Here is a 20,756-nt window from a genome sequence, read left to right on the forward strand (position 1 = left end):
CTCTGAGGCAGAAGAGGAATGTAGAGCAGGACACACCCTCGAGATGTCAAGAGGATTCCCTCAGCGAAAGACGGGGAAAAGAAGGGGGCAGACAGGGGAAGAAGCGTCAGAGAGACAAGAGTAAATAAACTAAATTGGGAAGACAGCAATGCGGCTTTTCTGGTCTCTCTGCTGCAGATGAGACCCATCGATAATCAGTTTGCATCACACACACTTCTGACTGCTTTGGTAGCGTTCACTGAGAAGATCCTCTCCGGAAGCACAGAGGCAGAAACATTCCTAACAAAGCATTCCATTGTCTCGGTCTCTCCGTTCACAAGTATTTTTAGGGAATCCAGCATCCTGCTACAGAGTCCCAGTTATGAGCCACTGTGTGTGTCCGCGCACACGTTAGAGATTCAGCTGAAACACTTCCCCAACCGGAACACCCGTGGTTTGGCAGAAGGTACAAAGCCTCCCTGTCTGAAACCTCCCCTCCTTCACACTCTCTCTCACACACACACACACACACACACACACACACACACACACACACACACACACACACACACACACACACACACACACACACACACACACACACACACACACACACACACACACACACACACACACACACACACACACACACACACACACACACACACACACCTTATCAGGGCCCTCGTTAGGCCTCAGTTCAGCCCACTTCCCTAAACAAGCCTGGTTAATGAGGGGTTTGACCGACCAGTCAGACCGTCACACAGCAGAATGAAAAAGAAACACAGTAGCTCTGTGTGCAGCGAAGAAGGCTGCAGCATGAAAAAATTAAATATATATGTCCATAAAAACACTACAGCGAAATGCATAATGTAGTTTGGTGTACATTAACATGATAAGCACACAGTTTGTTTGTGGAAGATTTGAGTTTGTGCTCCTCTCACACTGTGGTTTGCTCTAGTTCACCGCTGAACTCTCATACATGGCTGCACACTAGTGCACACAACACTGCATGAATGTGAAGGGGCTAGACAAAATAACAGGAACGCCATACAATAGTAATACACAGTTCCTCTTTGTTTAAGCCGTTTTCCCTTTTCTGGGCATATTAGGAATAGAGAGCCATTCCCCTTTGCCACATTATGTAAGTTTGCAGTCTTTACACATGATGGGTCAGCAATTCACTACTACTACAGTACACTCCATTTACAATGGCCACTAATTGACTCAAATTAGGATGACTACCAAGTGGCCTTTCGTTTCAGGTTTAAAGCCCCTGAAAACTTGGTTTCAAACCTTGAGTTTTTCTTTTTATGTCTAAAAACGCTTTTGGGCAAAAAACATAATTCCAATTATTATTTATTAAAATTTCAAAACTAGCTCAAACGTTTCCTGGTACAAACCCTATGTGCAATAGATGTCAATGTGCTGAGGGAACGTTAATTGACTTGTTCTGGACATGCCTCAAATTAGAGCAGTATTGGCGAACCATATTTCTCACTCTTTCTGCGATCCTTCAGCATAGATTAGAGCCGGAACCTTTGGTGGCATTATTTGGAGTCGGTCCAGAGGAGATACGGCTGTTGGCATCAATGTGTAAGGTCCTTGCTTTCTCTTCTCTGATTGCACGTAGAGCAATATTATTGAAGTGGAAAAACCCCTTGCCGCCCACTCACACCCAATGGATCAAAGATATGATGTCTTGTCTCTGCCTCGAAAAAATTAGGTACTCGCTAAGAGGATCGGAAAAACAATTTTTTAAGTTGTGGCGCTTTTTTATTGAATATGTTGATAGGTCTGTTTAAATAATGCCTCTACTATGGACACTTTACTTTTATTTTTATTACTTATTTCTCCCCCCTTTTTTTTTTATTATTTATTTTAATTTCTTCATTTTTATTCTTTATGTATGTATGTATTGGTTGTATTTGGTTGGAGGTTAATATTTGTTAGTATGCTTGTATGTATTTTTGGTTTCTACAATTCTATTTTGATTTAATGGGCAGTATGGATGTTATTCTAAGGGATAGGGGACTGTGAATGTGACTTATGTTGTGAAAAATAATAAAAACAAACTTTGAACTAAAATTTCAAAACTGAGATAATGAGTTTCTTCAGGACTGTGTGAAGATTTACAGTACATTTTCAATGCAACACGGTCCAGAAACAGATTCCTCAACATCTCAGTTCTGTGCTAATACTAACAAAAGACACCATTATCTTCATCTGACTGAGTGCTCCTCACTCACACATCCAAAAAAACGTTTACTAATGAGTAAGACTTTTGTGCAAATTGCACAATTCTTCTTCTTAGGTTTAACAGTACATCTCTTGCTCTCCAAACAGCATTCAGGAGATCTGACTGTTCTCATGGTCCCCTGAACCACATGACCCTGACCTGCCTGCTGCTGCTGGGGTCAAGAGAGATATGTGTGTGTCCCTGACCTGCTCTGCTGGAGCTGTGAGCAGAGGAAACTGGAGTGTTTAATGTTTAAAGGAAAACATACTGTGACAGGGATGAAGATCAGACAATGGAGTTTTAGGCAGGAAAAGAGAGAAACTACTTAGGAATAACATGGGAAGCACTTTATCATTATTTGATATACTGTATGTATCATTCCAGCTCCATCATCATGCTGTGATCAACTTTACAAGCTGGGTCAGTCCAAAAAAAAACAGCGTCAAACTGAATAATTAAACTGTTAATCCATACTTGGCTCTATATTTTATCGTATTCAACTTACTTTCAGTTTGTTGACCATGTATGTGACAGTCTCACCTCAGTGTAACCTGATCCTGAAGAAGCGTCTGGTTGTCCTTCAGTGAGAGGCGGGGCAACTCCAGGAAGTACACGCCCCCTCCCTCTGTTCCCATACACAGCAGGTCGCATGACCTCAGCAAGAGAAGGACCGTCACCCGCGTGGCACTGAGAAGAAGATGTGGTGGAAGAGTGAAGCCGCCATTCATTTAAATACGAAAATGGCGAGACAAATCCACCCGCCTTGCGGGAAAGTGCAATCTGATTAAACTTTGAAACGTATAATCGCAAGGTTCAATGACCAGCCAGTCAGAGAGGGAGAGGGATTGACCTCTCATTCAGGTAATATTGATTGGTCATATCTTTGTCCATGTGCCATATATAAAATATTACAAACGGCAGCCAAGCAAATTTCGCCAGGTGGAACCCAGTCTGCCCGTACCATTACATTGCGTGTGTTCAGGTTTTACTTTTATTTGTTTGACTGCACTTTGACAACTGTATGTGCTTGACAAATTTCTTTTTAATCCTTAAGAATTCAGTTTGTGTCATGCATGCATCCTTAGGGTGAATCCCATTGTGCATGTGCACGCCATTTGAATCCAGTGCCGGGAATGGAGGACGACTCCAAACTACATTTAACAGCTATAGCAGAGTAAATGCCAGACATAAATACCATCCAAAATTGGCTTTGAAATGATCAAAACCTTAAGGATTAGACCTTCAGGAGAAAAAAAAAAATGGACGATCTAAAATAACATTAATGTACCTGCAGCTCTCAATGCCAGGTCTTCCTGGGAGGCTGTAGCTGTCCACTTCCTGCAGACAGACCACGCCTTCTCTCTTAACCCCGCCCATCTCTCCAGGGGCGCCGGCCACCAGCTCCCACAGGTGGATCGTGTTGTCATCCAGCAGCGACAGCAGACGGCCCTATCACAGAGCAAGGCGGAGATTAACATCACACATCACTTTGGCCACCGCGCTCGTCACTAAGGGCGCCTTACGTTCAGAAAAATAAGTGGTGTGGAGCTTACCTGTCCAGGCAGGAAGAGGATTTGTGTGACAGCTGTGGTGTCTTTGTGTAGTCCTGTGAACTCCACACCAGGGTGCCCGTAGCTGCAAGGGTCCCGTCAAGGAAATTCAAAACAGAGCAAACTATTTTTATTGAACAATAAAAAAAGAAGAAGACTGGAGCTATCCACCGATTTGAGTCCACACAGGCAGCAGACACACCAGTTTTCCAATTTAGCTGCAAGTGCGGCGTGTGTAAGAGACAAACAAACATAGCAGGGACTTAATTCTAGTTTATATAATGGATTGTTGCCACGGTCACACTGTGTTTGCTGATTGATGGAGAAAACGTTTTTCTTTTAAAATAGAATCTGAATTAAAATGTGTGTCTGAGAGGGCAGAGACCAAGAACAGTTTAACTGGTAATTCGGAGCTGTAAACCAGGAGAAAGACACTGGTTAGTTGTAATAGCAGGGGAGAAATTAGAACACTATAAAAATGCTCATAGCAATTACCAACACCAGATGACGCAGACGCACATAACCACCACTCTGTGTGTGTTTGTTAGTCCAGTAAATGAAGCTGAGCTGTTACAATGAAGGCTAACCTCAAGAACTACACACACACACACACACACACACACACACACACACACACACACACACACACACACACACACACACACACACACACACACACACACACACACACACACACACACACACACACACACACACACTTCATGTTTGTACAGTATATGAGAGAGCTGGTTTTCTGTATTCCTATCACCATCGTTTTTTTATGAGAAGAAAAATATTATGACTACATACATTATATTTTCCATTTCCTCCTCTTTTCATTCTTATTCATTTCTTTCATAGATCTCTTTCCAATGCCGCAGGTCTTTTCTTTCCTACTCCCACAATGCTCAGGAAGAATTGTATACAAATCCACTTATCTTGATCTCTGCTCTCCTCCTTTCTTCCCCCTTATTTCTCCACTCTCAACCTCTGTGTGATATTTAAGAAATCAGCGAGGATTACGCTTTCCCCACGTTCTTTAATCCACAGCTCTCATATTAGAAAAAAGGTTACTGTAATTTCTTCGCTCTGACCATCTTTCCCATCTCTGCCTGAAACTACTTGTTTTCCCCATGGGGGTCCAGTGGAGTTTTAATACCAACATTCCTCTGCTGTCTCCTTCCTCAGCTCTAAGTTCCCTTCTTCAGTTCTTGGCAAACCTCTCCTAACTCCTCTCCACTCTGCTCCTATTCTCAGGTTCATAGAAACGTAACTGGCCTCTTCTTTCTCCTCCTAACTTTATTCCCGTCCTATCTCATTCCCTCCCTGTCTTTTTCCCTGGAGGCCCAGAGGAGTGTTATACTAGCATTCCTGCAGTGTTGTCACTTCCTGTCCCCGGTTTTATTCACTGCAATAATACATGCCTCAGACAGCTGGAGGTGGAGGTGTGAGAGGAACATTTACTCATGGGTCATGAACCACCAGTCCAGACAAATAGAGGCAGACACAGAGTTCAAGTGATAGATGAATTAAGAAAAGAAAAATATCCAGTATTCTGCTCCTTTAAAAAGGAATAGGTCAACATTTTGGGAAGTAGTTAATCATTTTCTGCAAGAATGATATATGAGAAGCTTGATACCATTGATGCATGCTAAATATGACGCTACAGCCAGCAGCAGGTAAGCTCAGCTTAGCATAAAGCGTGGAAACAGCTAGTCTGCCTCTGTCCAAAAGATTTTAAAGTATGACTACTAGCAGCTTAAAAGCTCACTTGTAAACACGCTAGATCTCATTTAATTTGTGCAAAAACAAAGTGTACAAATGAAAATTTGCAGCGCTATATGATGTGTGTGAAAACGGGAGGAACTGAAGACTGATGCACAGCTGTGGTTTGTGTGCATTTTCAAGCTATGTAATGACCACTGCTCTTTCACCACAATCAATACAGCATTTCAAATTTAAAGCTGGCTGTGCAAGAAAAGAATGCAAAGAAAGCCGCAGCAGATGGAGAAGAAATAAGACCACTAATTACTATTTAAGACGGTGTCAGATAAACTTGGCTGATCTGTAGCACCTCTGACAGAAAGCAAGCAACTACAATTTCCCAATTCAAACTTTGTCATTCCCCACAACCCCACGTATATCCAACAGGCAGCACAACGGTTGTAAAGCAGGGCAGAACTTTCCATTGCTATTAAGAGGGAGCACAAACAAAGTGTGTGTGATCACAACAACTAAAAAACTAAAAATTAAGCTCAACACTGGCGATTCACAGACCACACACACACACGTCAGAGGACAGCTGGTGGAGGGATTCCCGGTGATGATGTCATCCTCTCCTCACTAGGGACAGTTGTTGATAGAGCCCCTCTGGCTGTAACCTCATAAATGTGAGTGTGCGTCTCCTCTGGATTAAGCTCCTTCCGCCCTGGCATCTGCTCATTGGCCAATATTAAAAAATATAAAAAGTCCTCAATAGTAGTGGGCAGATAATAAATGTTAATGTGTCACCCCCCACCTCCCTCCCTCTGCAACTGCCATGCTGTTGTGTTAAATACAGATACACACACTTTGTGTATAAATACGCAAAATTCACATGAGTACACGCACAAATTAGAGCAGTGGCTAGTGGCTCTTCAAGGCTATGCTTTGAGCTAAATGCTAACGTCGTTTCAATAACAATGCTAACATGCTGACATGTAGCAGGTATGTTGTTGCCATACAATGTTCACCATTTTAAATTTAGCATGCTAATATTAGCTAATTAATAATAAACACAAAGAGCAGCTATGGCTGACGGGAATGTAATTAGTTTGTTAATTAGTTTTATCCTGAGGGGGACAAGAAAGTACTAAATTCCACCACAATCCATCCAGTAGTTGTTTGTATATTTTAGTGTGAATGAAACTGGACCTTCCATCGAGCCATGATGCTCGGGTGAGGAAGAAGAAAAATATTGGTTAATTGCCAGTTCCCTTGCTTAACATATTCTGATAAACATCATAAACTGATTGCCATTTCAAAACATGTCACATAAAGATATACTTAAATATAAAATGTGGATTAAAAAGAAAAGATAGATGAAATGCACTGCTGCAAATTCTTAGGATGCTTCGCCAAGAACATCAGAGGGTTCTTCCACAGTTCAATCAAATGACACACACACACACACACACACACACACACACACACACACACACACACACACACACACACACACACACACACACACACACACACACACACACACACACACACACACACACACACACACACACACACACACACACACACACACACACACACACACACACACACACACACACACACACACACACACACACACACACTTCACAATTCAATTAGGAGATGAAAATTGAAAGCATTAATTAAATGAACCACAGAAACTCCTAAAACTCACACTCTGAGCTGTATATAAATGGTCTTGGATGATACAGTGATGACATAAATGTTCAGGGCGTTCCTTACAAAGTTACATCCAAGGTTCAGAAACAAGAATTCAACATGGGAGACTTAAATCTTTGAGCAACGCGTTGAATTACACACTGGTTTAACAGTGCTGATCTATGCAAGGAAACCACGTAGAATAGCATGCAAAGATTTGCTGCATTGCTCACTAGAGAACCCTGAAATGCACACAATGGAGGCCTACAGTAACTCATAATCACTGAATCACTGTCTCTTTCTCAAACAGACAGACACACACACACACACAAGTGCGATTGCCCGGTGATGCAGAGAGAGAGCGTTAGCAAGGATAAAGCGATTTCACGGTCTGAATACAGACAAACAGAGGGCATTGTACTCCATGTCGGACACACAGACAACAGCCAGCACACTCTCCAAATCACACACACAAATGTGACAGAAGATTGAACTGGACAGGAAGGAAGGACCACTAGATCCAAGGATGAATGTACGAGTTACACACACACACACACACACACACACACACACACACACACACACACACACACACACACACACACACACACACACACACACACACACACACACACACACACACACACACACACACACACACACACACACACACACACACACACACACACACACACACACACACACACACACACACACACACACACACACACACACGTCAGAAAAGTTAAAAACTTTTAGGAGTCAGACTTCAGACAACACAAGTAAAATTGGTTTTAGTTCTAAACTTCTGAGGCATCATCTGCGAGCATTTCTTTCCAACTCCCTTTCTTCCTTACACACATAGCAACACACACAAAATCACAAACTCCTCAGACGTCTGGCAAAAGGCAGTCTACAACAAGACAAGCCAAACAACTCCACCCACCCACTAGACAAACAATTCCGTCTCATTTGCATCCTCTCCCTCAGCTAGTACCTCTCCACCCCCCCCCCACGCTTCCCCTTTCTGTCCCACTCGCTCAGTGACGACACGCCAGCAGTCAAACTTAAAGACATACTTAATTGTCAAATAAAAAGTTTATATACAACACTACAAACATTCATGGTCCCCAGACGATGAATTGCAATGACATTGATAACCGAGAAAACGTTCACGGGTCTCCTGCGACAAAGATCCCTACCTGTGCCGCCTCTAACTACAGCACACTATACAGACAGAAGGAGTAACAGACCATGTGTTGACTGACTTTGATAGCGACAGAAGAAATTGGTCCTGGTTGGAATCTGGGAGGTTCAGGATCGTGTTCTGGCAGGATTCGGGCCCAAGTGAAGCCCCACGCCTTCTTGGAGCGCGAACGAGTGTTGAGCAACGTTCATGGGCCAGCTGGTGGCCTGTGAGTTTCGCATCTAGGTCAAACTGCTTGTGGAAGCATTTTGCTAACTAATGAAAGCTTTATTCAAAGTTACATTCTCCCCAGAAGAGAGATGTATCATTGGATGGGTTGCCATTTTACATTATTTCACCTATTTTGACAATAAAGTCACAATCCACATTTACATGGATCGATATCAACAAAAAGGATTGATGTAAGTAGATCCAAACAAGATTAGCTTTTACTTAAGTCAAAGTCACTGTCAAATACATACATTTGTCGTAATATTTACCTTAATAGGCCAATTATTAGTGATGCAACTACCATTACGATACGTTTTTCTTCTTGACTTTAATTCAGCCAACCGTCCCTAACTAATTCAGCTCTTCAGGGATTGATTGTTTTTACACAACTTTGATTTGTCAGTTCGGGGGGAATGTTTTCTTTTGCCTTCCTCGACTCTACCATTCAACAGCCTCTCCACTCTGTTTGACTTGGTAAGACCACACACCCTTTATCCCGACAGATAAACCCCCACCAACGGGTTGCCAACTGGACGGGCGTTGTTGTTGTTGTTGTTGTTGTTGTTGTTGTGTGTGTGTGTGTGTGTGTGTGTGTGTGTGTGTGTGTGTGTGTGTGTGTGTGTGTGTGTGTGTGTGTGTGTGTGTGTGTGTGTGTGTGTGTGTGTGTGTGTGTGTGTCCCATTCATCTGCAAGTGTGTGTAGGTGTGGGGGTGAGGAGACTGGCACGGACCAAAGGCTGGGTGAGGAGGAGAGAAGAGGTTGGGTGAGACAGAAAGAGCAGAATAGAGGAATTTTAAACGGCCCTGCCATTCTGCAGGAATATCAATGAGGAACAAGTTATAGTCAGGCATATATATAGATGGCGGTAGGAGAGACACGAAAGGAGGACAGAGAGAGAGAGAGAGAGAGAGAGAGAGAGAGAGAGAGAGAGAGAGAGAGAGAGAGAGAGAGAGAGAGAGAGAGAGAGAAAATAGGCAGTGAGAGAAAAACTTCTTTACTGTACAGGAAAGAAAGTGGGTGGGTGAGAAGAGAAAGAGGCGAAGTCTGCATCCTCAACTATATTAAAATCCTACCAAGCAATTAAATATAAAAAAAAAAAAAAAGGAGTTTTAAATTATTTTCTCTACACATTAGCCTCCAATACAAACCACCTCCAATACAAAGCACCACAACAAATTAACGTGACTCGATACAAATGAAAAAGCGGGAAATTGTTGGGAAAGGGCAGGAAACGATGTGGCTGCAGAACAATTGAAAAGGCATTATGTGGCACAAAAGAGCACATGGGGAATTTACTGTTTCCATCACAAACTCAAACAACAAACACTTGTTGACTTTGAGGATGGATAAACAATTCAAGATTCCTTCACATCAAGCTAAAGCAGCCGTCCGAGTCAATTTCTCAGGCCGCGATGCCAACGACTTGAAAACGATGAATTTTCATTCTGTCACCGTTCAATTGTCCAAAAGTCCACGCTGTGACATTGCAAAAGTGCATGACTCACAGTACAAAAGTACAGATTTAAATCAAGCTGTGGTCACTGTGACCACAACAGTGGTCATCCGTCACCAAAACGGGAAGAAATACCAATAAAAAAAATGAAGCTTCTGATGTTATAGATACACACATTCTTCTGTCGAGAGACAGGATCCGATGAATCAGGACAAAACAGGGTGATCAGTCAGCCTGGTGTGTGTGTGTGTGTGTGTGTCCAACAGGATGTCAGACAGACAGAGGGGGAGCTGACAGCTGGAGCACACCCACAAACACACCGAGCAAAGCTCTGCTGTGTGTGTGTGTGTGTGTGTGTGTGTGTGTGTGTGTGTGTGTGTGTGTGTGTGTGTGTGTGTGTGTGTGTGTGTGTGTGTCAATATTAGCACGTCCTCTGGCTGTTGCATTGCCGATACTGACGCTTCATGGTCACATAGTGTGACTCAGCATGTCCTGGATTGTCCAGATAATAGTTTCATACCGTTTAACGTGTGTGTGTGTGTGTGTGTGTGTGTGTGTGTGTGTGTGTGTGTGTGTGTGTGTGTGTGTGTGTGTGTGTGTAACCAGCAGGTACTGTACTACCGTAAGTAGTATTTTCTGACCGCTCTTCTTTCTTTTCTTTTTTTTTTTTTTTTTTTTTACACACAACTGATGCATTTCTAGCAACAAACTCTGGTATCGGACGTGCTGAGCTGCAGACTATTAATGCCCTCAAGCCTGCAAGCACTTTTCATCCCTGGCAACTGCGCTGGTCGCCTTGGAAACCAATTCAAAAGCTTCCTTTATTAAGACTAGACTCAGCAACAAAGCTCTTACTCACCCAATCTGCACATACACACACAATCTGCGCGCACACAATCTGCACACACACACACACACACACACACACACACACACGGAGGGTTAACCCAGGGCAGCGCAACATGCATTCTTCGACAGGAGACAGACTACCCAAGACCGACCCACCACCCCCACACATGATCTCTCTCAACATACACACATACGCAAAAAGCTCCACACCACATTGTCCCCCTTCCCTCTGCTGAGCCCCAGTCTGTGGTCGAAGCAGTAACTCTCAGGGCGTAATATGACTCTGCCTTTATAAACACGCAGCGAGTGAGAGACGGAGAAAAAGCAAAGAACAAGTGAGAAACTGGAGCAAGAGGCTGAAAGAGAGGAGACGAGGTGTAATCACGCCAAGACAGAGAACAGAAGTTCAAAGTCACTGTGCAATTTCCAACCGTTTCTTTACGCCTGAGTGAATAAACCCCTACGTCTACTCGGCCAAACTTTCTCTTCAGTTTTTTTTGTCTCTTACTACCTCTCGACACTCACACGGTGTACGCTGCTCATGCGTCAGTGTGTGTGTGTGTGTGTGTGTGTGTGTGTGTGTGTGTGTGTGTTACAGTACTAGCAGGTATGCTGGCAAGCATGTCTAGGTCAAACCCAAGTCAGTAAATCTGTGAGATTATCAGGGAATGTGAACGTACACAAAAAAAAACAAAAAACATACTTATTCAAAACGAAGAACTAAAACTGATTTTCAGAACAAAACTGAGGGGAAGTTTGGAAGGCTGAGATTAGAGCTGAGAAGGTTAGTCGATTCATCCATAAGTCAATCAACAGAAAAAGAATCTGAAACGGTTGTGATAACACCCCATTTGTGCTTCGGCAGATTGCAAGAGTTATGAGAAGTTTGACAAAAGATAATTTTCTTCCTCAAACTGTTTCATCTGAATGATTTCAGAGGCATAATGCCTGAAACGCTGACATTGAATGCAATGCAATTTGTGAAACAAGATACTTTTGTACTTTTGTCAACTTTTCACATATTCTCTGTGGGGATGCATACAGCAGCTGGGACCTTGTTAAAAAGCAGGATGACTAGTCTGAGCTCTGTGGTACCAGTCATTTTGTGAGAGTAGGTATAGCTGTGTAGTGGAGATTTTGTTTTCCTCCCCTTCCATCTCTTTTGCACTCCCTTGTCTCCGCTGCCTCCGTTTATCTCCCCCCTCTCATTTCACCCCTCCATCCATCTCCCTCTGGGGTGCAAGTGCCTGGTACCACCAGTCTCTCTCTGAAAGAGTTGATTCTCCCGTCTAATGCATCAGCACATAACACACAGCCGCAGCGAGACTCCCTTTACACACTGATAAATGATCGACCATACACAGTTGCTATGAACACGCATTTAGATTTAAACACAGACATGTTTGGGTTCATGAATCCTGTTACATGCTCCCCACTGCAGAGGCCTGTACTACGAAGCAAGATTTGGCGTTAGCGAGGTAACTTCAGGTTCAACCCAGGGTTCTGTGTATCACGACGGTGGATCACTTGTTACCGGGTTAAATCGCCGTGGTAACTTATGCTGAACACCTAACCTGCTCAGGAGCAGGTTATGTTAGAGATCAACTGGTGTTAAAGCACCGCCTACTGACCAATCAATACTTGATTGATAACGGATGTTTTAATATTTTTTTTTTTAATTTGCTCTCACGATCGCTTACCACTGCCGGGGTTGATGAAATAAAAGGCTAAAGCAACACCAGTTTATGGAAAGCACACGTGTAATCATGGTCAGATCTTGGGCCTGACTGATGGGGAAGTGATATAGATATGCGTTGCCAGCTTTCCTTCCTGTTTTAGGAAGCAGCGACTGTATTGCGTTTTGCCTGGAAAACCGTGTCTGTGTTCTTCATATTTATGTAGAATAACAATTTGCTCTTCTTATGTAAAATGTGCGCCTCTGGTAGATGTTTGCGATTGGTCGCGCTGTGCGAACCCCGTCTCTTTTATTTGAACGCGCGCGCCGCGCGATTGGGAGACCCTGATGGTTGACTGAACTAGTTGTCGACCACCGTCGTGACACAGCTTATGCGGGACCGCGGTTGTTAGGGTTAGTGAAGCCGGGTAACTGAAATAAATCCAGGGCATGTTGATCGTGATTCGTAGTCCAGGCCTCAGGTCGAACACTCACTAACGAAAACACGCGAAACCAAACGTGAATCATGGGAGGCAAACATGTGAAACAAACGCCGTTAACCTATGCTTTAAATCTTCGATCTCCATTTTCTAAAGGATGATGGTGCTTGACCAGTAATTAAACGGAATATCAAACTCTGAGCAAACCTACTTACAACAACAGAGCAGCAGACTGATAGTCAGCCCGCTATTAACTACACAACTGTCACGGTAAGCATGACAGAGCTGGTGGCCATAAAAGATTAGCGAGATCAACAACATGTCAGAGTTGTGTCATGTGGACAGCGCTCGAGCATCCGAGCTGCTGGAATTTCTGACACACTGACCAAATTATGGTTCTGCTGCAATGCATCCCCACGAGCCAAACCGATGCTCATTTCCAGCAGAGCTTCAGTCAATCTTCCATGTTATTCTGTGTTGCTCAAACAGACGCAGTCTTGCACTGCCACTGTCGGGGGGCTGGGGCTTAACATTCCCACTGACCACAAGCTCAAAAGAAATTGCATTTATGGTATTCTGGGCCTCCGAGGATGGAAGCATCTGCCAAATAGCGTATGTAATGATGTTGTTGTTTTGTTTTTCCGTAGTGGTCTTAATAGCTCTGGCCAGCAGGCCTATCGGCTAGGATGACACTTTACTCACTCACGTTAACTGCAGCGATCTGGAGCTTTACAACGGAGAACAGTAGGGCAGGAAGACAAGCAGTCAGATGATCACTATTAATATCACTATATTAATGAGAACTGGCAGAAATCGAGCTGAGTCTTCCTGTAGGCTTTCTATACCACGCTAGAATGACTTGAAACAAGTAACCAAGGCACAAAAAATGTTACAGAGTCCATGGTAGAACTTCAGACATTACCACAAAGTAATGAAATACGTGTGGCAGGGCACCTTTAAGCAGAAATTATGCTGAAAGCGAGTGCACCTGAAATGTCAACTGCATAGGAGAAATTGTGTGCTCACACACTACTTCAGTAAGTACTGGGAGGCCTAATGCAAAATGTAATCGTGTTTCCAAGGGACAGTTTGGGTAATCATTTTAATGTTGACTTTAATTTATCTTTCAAATGGAGGGATTGTTTGCAATCTGCCTGGTGACTTCATGCTAAGGCTACTTTATATAAATGACCCCGAATTCCCAGATATCAGACATGTAGTTCGTGAGAGAAAACATTTTACTATAATTCAAAAGATCCATGGCCACAACTATTCAAATAAACCCCAGAAAGTAAAACATGATTACATTTCCTCTAACATTGTCAGTTCAGAAGGAAATGAAGTTGTCTTCAGTTAAGTGGTGCAGACAGTGCAACTTCCCACAGAGACCGAGAGCAGACGCAGCAATGCACTGCTCTACTAAACTGGTGTTACATAAACAGCTATGCTGTAGATCCATCTGATCACTATTTCCTCAACACTCATAAAGCACTGTGAGGCAAAACTCAATAAGCTTCCAAAAGGTTTTTCTAAAAAAAAAAAAAAAAAATGTAAAAAATGAATATAAAACCATACCATTTAAAGAAATGTTACGAAGGTTGTTCGGTATTTTAAAAAAAATAAATAAATAGCGTGGCCCCTTGTGTAGGCATGGGGATTTTCAAATGACATTAACATTCAGTAGTTCTCATCCTACAACCTGCACAAGAGACAAAATATTACACATGAATATGAAAAAAAAGCATGACGGATGAAACACTGACTTCTGTTACCCCCAACCCTACAGCGGAAGACAACTCAGTAGCTGCACTGCAGTGCTGATGTACAGATAAACAGAGCGGAACTTCAAAGATGACAAAACCGGAAGAAAACCAGTTTCTGTACTCTACCAGCCACTGCTCAGGGCTTCTCTTTGTCCTGCAATCTGCAGTCGGATGGATATTGGGACGCATAGTCAGTTGTGACAACTAGAGCCTAAAAATAGCACATCGTCAAAATACATTCTTAGAATTTGTTTGATAAAAACATATAAAGACACTTTTTTGTGCTAGCCCATTTCTGATTTGTTTGTTCTGATTAAAACAGTGTAAACACTAAGAGATGATGGACTTGTGGACATGACTGCAAGCTGATTGATTGGTTGAACTACAGTATTCTTAGTTTTATTATATGGGATTCAGACTATTTATTGATTGAAATTGCCATATCAGTAAACTTGGATCGGTAAGAGATTCATAAAGTTGATTATTTCAAAAAATCTGTTTATCGACTAGCCTTACTGGGATTGACCCCTTCTGTTCAATGCATGAGCACAGTGATAATAAAAGGATACACTTTGATGGCTCCTGACTTTGTCCCGATGGCCATAAGTTCCAGCTTGGGGTCAAAGGCCAAAGCACTGGGCTGATGAGGGAACCCATGCTCCACAGTCTAAAAGAGAAACAGAGCAAAAGAGTGGGAATGACAAACAGACGAGAGAGAGAGACACACACAAAAACAGATGACACAATAAAGAAGACAGTAAAAAAAAAAAAAAATGTATTCATTTCTTTTCTTCCTCGGCACTGTCGGTGCGTGTGCGTGCACCCTTATGCCTGTCTGACCGTAAAGTCAGAGAGGCGTCTAAAAGGGAGGACACCCTTAATAAAGTTAGAGGAAAGTTCTTAAAAAAGGCACTGAGGGCAGCAGCATTGCTTTATTACAATGCTCTGCAGACTTTGTTAAATGGGATTAATGTAAATTCACAGCTTTTCTTTCTGCCCATGTCAGGAGAAGATAAGATAGCTGGGAATGCATTTAAAGGTCCCATGGCATGAAAATTTCATTTTATGAGTTTTTTTCTAACATTAATATGCGTTTCCCCAGCCTGCCTATGGTCCCCCAGTGGCTAGAAATGGTGATAGGTGTAAACCGAGCCCTGGGTATCCTGCTCTGCCTTTGAGAAAATGAAAGCTCAGATTGGCCGATCTGGAATCTTCTCCTTATGAGGTCATAAGGAGCAAGGTTACCCCTTTCTAAAGCAGAGAAAGGGGAGGGGGACCACTAAGGTCTATATAAAAGATACTTCAGATACAGTATTAGGGGACCAATAAGGTCTATATAAAAGAGACTTCAGATACAGTATTAGGGGACCACTAAGGTCTATATAAAAGCATCCAAAGAGCGCCATGTCATGGGACCTTTAAATGTACAGAGAGAAAAAAAATAAAAGAGCAGAAACTTTGCAGAGATATACCATAACCTATTTTAAACGGGGGTCTTTTAAATGTGAGTGGGCTCGGCGTCCAAGAAATTTGGAAATGAGACATTTAGTTGGAACTCAGTTAGGAGGTAAAACATTAACTCTTTGTTTCTTTAAAGTGCCAGTCTGACCAAACACACAGAGACACATCAAAGTAGCAGTCCTGTTGAGAGACCACCTTTGGGACAGTTGGGGCAGCTGGTGCCAAACCTTTAAAAAGTGTGTGTGTGTGTGTGTGTGTGTGTGTGTGTGTGTGTGTGTGTGTGTGTGTGTGTGTGTGTGTGTGTGTGTGTGTGTGTGTGTGTGTGTGTGTGTGTGTGTGTGTGTGTGTGTGTGTGTGCGTCACAGTGCAACAAACAGTTCATGGCCTTTGAAGGCATTTACTTTGTATGTGAGTACACAGAGAAAATCAATCGGCAACTGTTTTGATCATCAGTCAATTAGTAGTTTCAGTGATTTTTTTTTTTTGACAAAAATGTCACAACTTTTCTTGTTCCAGCTTCTCAAATGTGAGCGAAAAGTTGCAGTTTTTCTTTTTCATGTGATGATACTAAATGAAAAATTTGTCTTTGGTTTGTCCAACAAAATAAGCAAGTATTTCACTTTTAACTCTGGTTTATTGTGATAGACATTTTGGATATGGATAAAGCAATAATGAAAATAATTGTCAGTGATGGTCTTACTTTCACATCTATAAATTTGCACCAATTCTGAGAAGAATTATTTTGTTGCCACCAACTAGGCTAACCCCTTCTGCTGGACATCCCGACGCGAAGCAACAACTACGGTACAAAAATATGCATCTTGGCTACACAATTAAACATACAATATAATGAACTTAATCTGGATTAAGTTACTTTCCAGGCATTCTTGCCATTTGCAATGGCAAACAACTGAAATCATGGAAAAGCTTCGAGCACTGCTTTGTACTGAAATACAACACATTTAATTGATTTATTATCCAAGATGTGAAAGAAAGCTCTGTTTCATGCGATTAAAGAAGAACAATCACATTGCAAATTGATTGACTGATTTCAGTTGAAATAAGGTGAAATAATACTGCTAATCACTTTGCTAATACAATGCAGCAATACATTTTCTTAACATTTCTGCTGTATTATCTGCATTCCTAAATAATCTTGTTGAGTGGGGTTCGTCACGTATGTCATAAGTCATGTGTGTCATGCGTCATTATCACAGCGCGTGATAAATTGTGGCTTTCAACATCTAAAAGCTGTGCGGACAGCGGCCTCACCAAACCTGAGTTCAAGGCCACAGCAGTGCTCAAACTGTTTATTTGCACAGTAGTCCATCTACACTATCGGTCAAAAATTTGGGGTCACTTTGAAATTTCCATTCCACTCCATTACAGACAGAATACCAGCTGAGATCAGTTGCATTATTTTTTTTTTTTTTTTTTAATCAGAGCAGCAGTTTTCCGATTACATTATGTGCTTACATAATTGCAAAAGGGTTCTCGACTGCCGTAGAAAGAAGTGGCTGATCTTTATTACAATATCTACATTGCCCATTATCAGCAACCATTCATCAAATGTTCCAAAGGCACGTTCTGTTTACTAATCTGATATAATTTTAAAAGGCTTACTGAGAAGACATTGGAGAACCCTTTTGCAATTTGAAGCACATAATGTAATCTGAAAACTGCTGCCCTGATGAACAATGCAACTGATCTCAGCTGGTATTCTGTCCAAATGGAGTGGAATGGAAATTTCTAAGTGACCCCAAACTTTTGACCGGTAGTGTACGTGTGTAGACCATGTTGGAAACATAGGCCTACAGGTCATCCAAAAAGACAACCTGCAACGGATACTTGATATGCACAACTATCAATACAATCCATGGACTTCAAGGTAGTTTTAGGCTCCCACCAGTTTGGCAACAGCGGTCAAGGTGAAAACACGAGGCTATCTGAAAGTGCAGCTGGGTAATAAGGACATCTCAGCACTGCCGGCTAGTGAGTAAGAACGGGAAGGCTGATAAGACTTCAAGAAGCTGAGGTTTAGATCCATGTGGATGTGATGCCAGAGTTGCATGAAATCTGACACTGATGGTTTCACCCATAAAACACTGAAACAAGAAGAGGTCTGAACTCTCAGCACCACAAAAGCAGCCAGGAACACCCCCGCGCCCACCTCCAATCTTTGACATACAGTGTCGTTCTGGTTTCAGTGAAAAAACCAACGAAAGGGGATACGAGAGTTAAAACTGTCACCACACTGACAGCCATCTTGATCAAAACCTGAATGAAATATGGGTCACACACTACTCACAACAGGCGTCAAACTGCTGCAACACAACTCAAACTGAGCGTGATAATGTGAAGCCTGATAATGCCCATGGGTGACATAATCAGTTGTTGATGGTTAATTACACCAACGTTAGGTCTACCACGACAGGTCCTTGGTTGCTGTTCATTTTGAACGCGGGCCTCGTTTGGGTGAAAGCCAATTAACACGCCGTGAAAACAACTGAAGCCCCCCCGCCCCAGCACACACATCAACAAAGCACCCTGCATGCGACCAGGTCCAGCATGCACCGCAAACCATCAGAAGCAGTTCTTTTTTTCAGTTTCTAGCTGGAAACAGCAACAGAGAGGAGCGGCCGGGGGGACAAATGCTGCAGTGAGCTCGACTTAAAAATCTGGTCCCGTTTAGAGATAACTAGCGTTAGATAGTTTTTGGGGTAGCAGCACAAGAGGAGAGAAGAGGATTAAAACCCCCTCTCCCTCCCTCTCCTCCGTCCCGTTACTTTACCTTGTTGAAGGCGAAAAGCTCCTGTTTTATCTTCTCTCTCTGTGGGTCGGTGCCCTGCCGACGAAACCTAAACTTCATCATCTTGAAGCCAGGCAGTGGGGCAGGCAAGGATTGGGGGTGGGACGGAGAGGAAAACACGGAGATAACAACCCGGGGGTTCTCGGCGGCTGGAGAAGCGGTGCGGCGCAGTCGGACGATGCTAAGCTAGCTAAGCGAGTAGCCCATGCAGGCTGAAAGCGGGGCTGCGGGTGCTGCTGCTGCTGCTGCGGGCTGCGGCTGTCCTCCCTCCTCTCTCCTCTCTCCCTCCTGGTGCTGTTTAGGTCGTGGTGGGTTTGACCACAGCCCCCACCTCTTCCCGGTTCACACGGAGCCCGTTGTTGTTAACCAATGAGAGCGAAGAAATCTGCGAGCAATTACTCAGAAACGCCCACACAGCCAAGCGCTCCGGAGGGGGATGTTCGGTTTGTAGCACAGGACATACCGGATGCACGTCCCACTTACATCATCAATACCCATCGTCAATACAAGGCGTTAAACGGTGAGTCCCTTATGACTTTTTTAAATGAACCAAATTCACACGAGAGTAATTAATGCTACAAACTTTAATGTACAACATTATTCACATGCATTAGATATGTACAACAGCTATTTACGAAAATATATACATTGTACAAATAATAATCTTAATTTTGCAGAGTTCAGTAATGTGGCCTTTAACTGTGTGCCAAAATAGTCTGTTGTGTTTCCCTTGTCATGACTTTCCCTACGGAAGAGGATTAGGGCCACTGGTGAAAAATGTATTTGAGTTCTGACTTAATTCTCAGAATTCTGAGATTAAAGTCAGAATTCTGAATTCAAATACATTTTTCACCAGTGGCCCTAATCCTCTTCCGTACTTTCCCTTGATTTCATGATAGCAAAGAAAATAAGAAAAAAATGTATTTAAATTGCGGCCTGTTCCTGTGGCTGCCTTCTCTTGTTTTCATTCTAAATGCATCTTTATAAAAAAATAGAATATCCTATGAGCGCACAAATAATTTATGAAGATTAATCTTGCATGACAAACCACAAGCATATGTTAATGTTAAAGGGAAGATAATGTTATATAACTTTGCTAGTTACTTCTTTCAAGTTTCACACATTGCAGTTTCTTTGTAGAGAGCCAACCACCGCAGGGGTTCCTACCCTTGGTCAGTGCAAGACCACATTTCTATTCAAAGTTGCCCCAGGTTTAATGCTAATCAAATCAGTTCTTCTGAAGTGGGGAAGTTACAGTAAATTAAAGACTCTTATCAAATATAGTCTCAGCCCTTTAAAGCAGTCATGGCAGACAAGATCTTAAACAGTTTTGGCTAAAAATGTCAAACTAAAAACATTAGTGAGTTCGGTCTGAAAGGACATTTATCCATTCTCTCATTGCCTCCACAGCACTGCGGAGGAAGGTCTGGCTAGTCCACACAGCATTCCGGGATGGGAGAAAAACGTGCTCTGGTTTATTGGCATTTCTTTAAACCAATCACAATCGCCTTGGGCGGCGCTAAGCACCGGACAGAGCCACGGTGCCTCTGCAAAATAGCCTCTGGAAGGAACTTGTTTTGGTGGAACATGTATACGTTCAAAAGTTGTTTTAGTCTTGCAACAGAAAACTCAGATTGGACAGATAGTCTAGCTAGCTGTCTGAATTTACCCTGCAGAGATCTGAGGAGCAGTTAACCATAGTCCTCACAAATCCAC

The 20,756-nt window shown here is 42.7% G+C and overlaps 1 protein-coding gene across 1 annotated transcript in view; it reads right to left on the reverse strand.

The window, feature by feature from the left end:
* llgl1 (LLGL scribble cell polarity complex component 1) overlaps positions 1–19,393 on the reverse strand; it is a 40,573-nt gene extending 21,180 nt beyond the window's left edge. Inside the window, exons 1-5 of the mRNA XM_028599880.1 lie at positions 19,023–19,393; positions 15,340–15,437; positions 3,772–3,853; positions 3,507–3,667; positions 2,759–2,905 (exon numbers count right to left, since the gene is read on the reverse strand). Of these exons, the coding sequence (XP_028455681.1) occupies positions 2,759–2,905; positions 3,507–3,667; positions 3,772–3,853; positions 15,340–15,437; positions 19,023–19,103 (569 nt within the window). The 5' untranslated portion in view covers positions 19,104–19,393. The remainder of the gene's footprint in view (positions 1–2,758; positions 2,906–3,506; positions 3,668–3,771; positions 3,854–15,339; positions 15,438–19,022) is intronic.
* Positions 19,394–20,756: the final 1,363 nt, after the last annotated feature.

Source organism: Perca flavescens, chromosome 15, assembly GCF_004354835.1.
Source record: "Perca flavescens isolate YP-PL-M2 chromosome 15, PFLA_1.0, whole genome shotgun sequence".
NCBI lineage: Eukaryota > Metazoa > Chordata > Actinopteri > Perciformes > Percidae > Perca > Perca flavescens.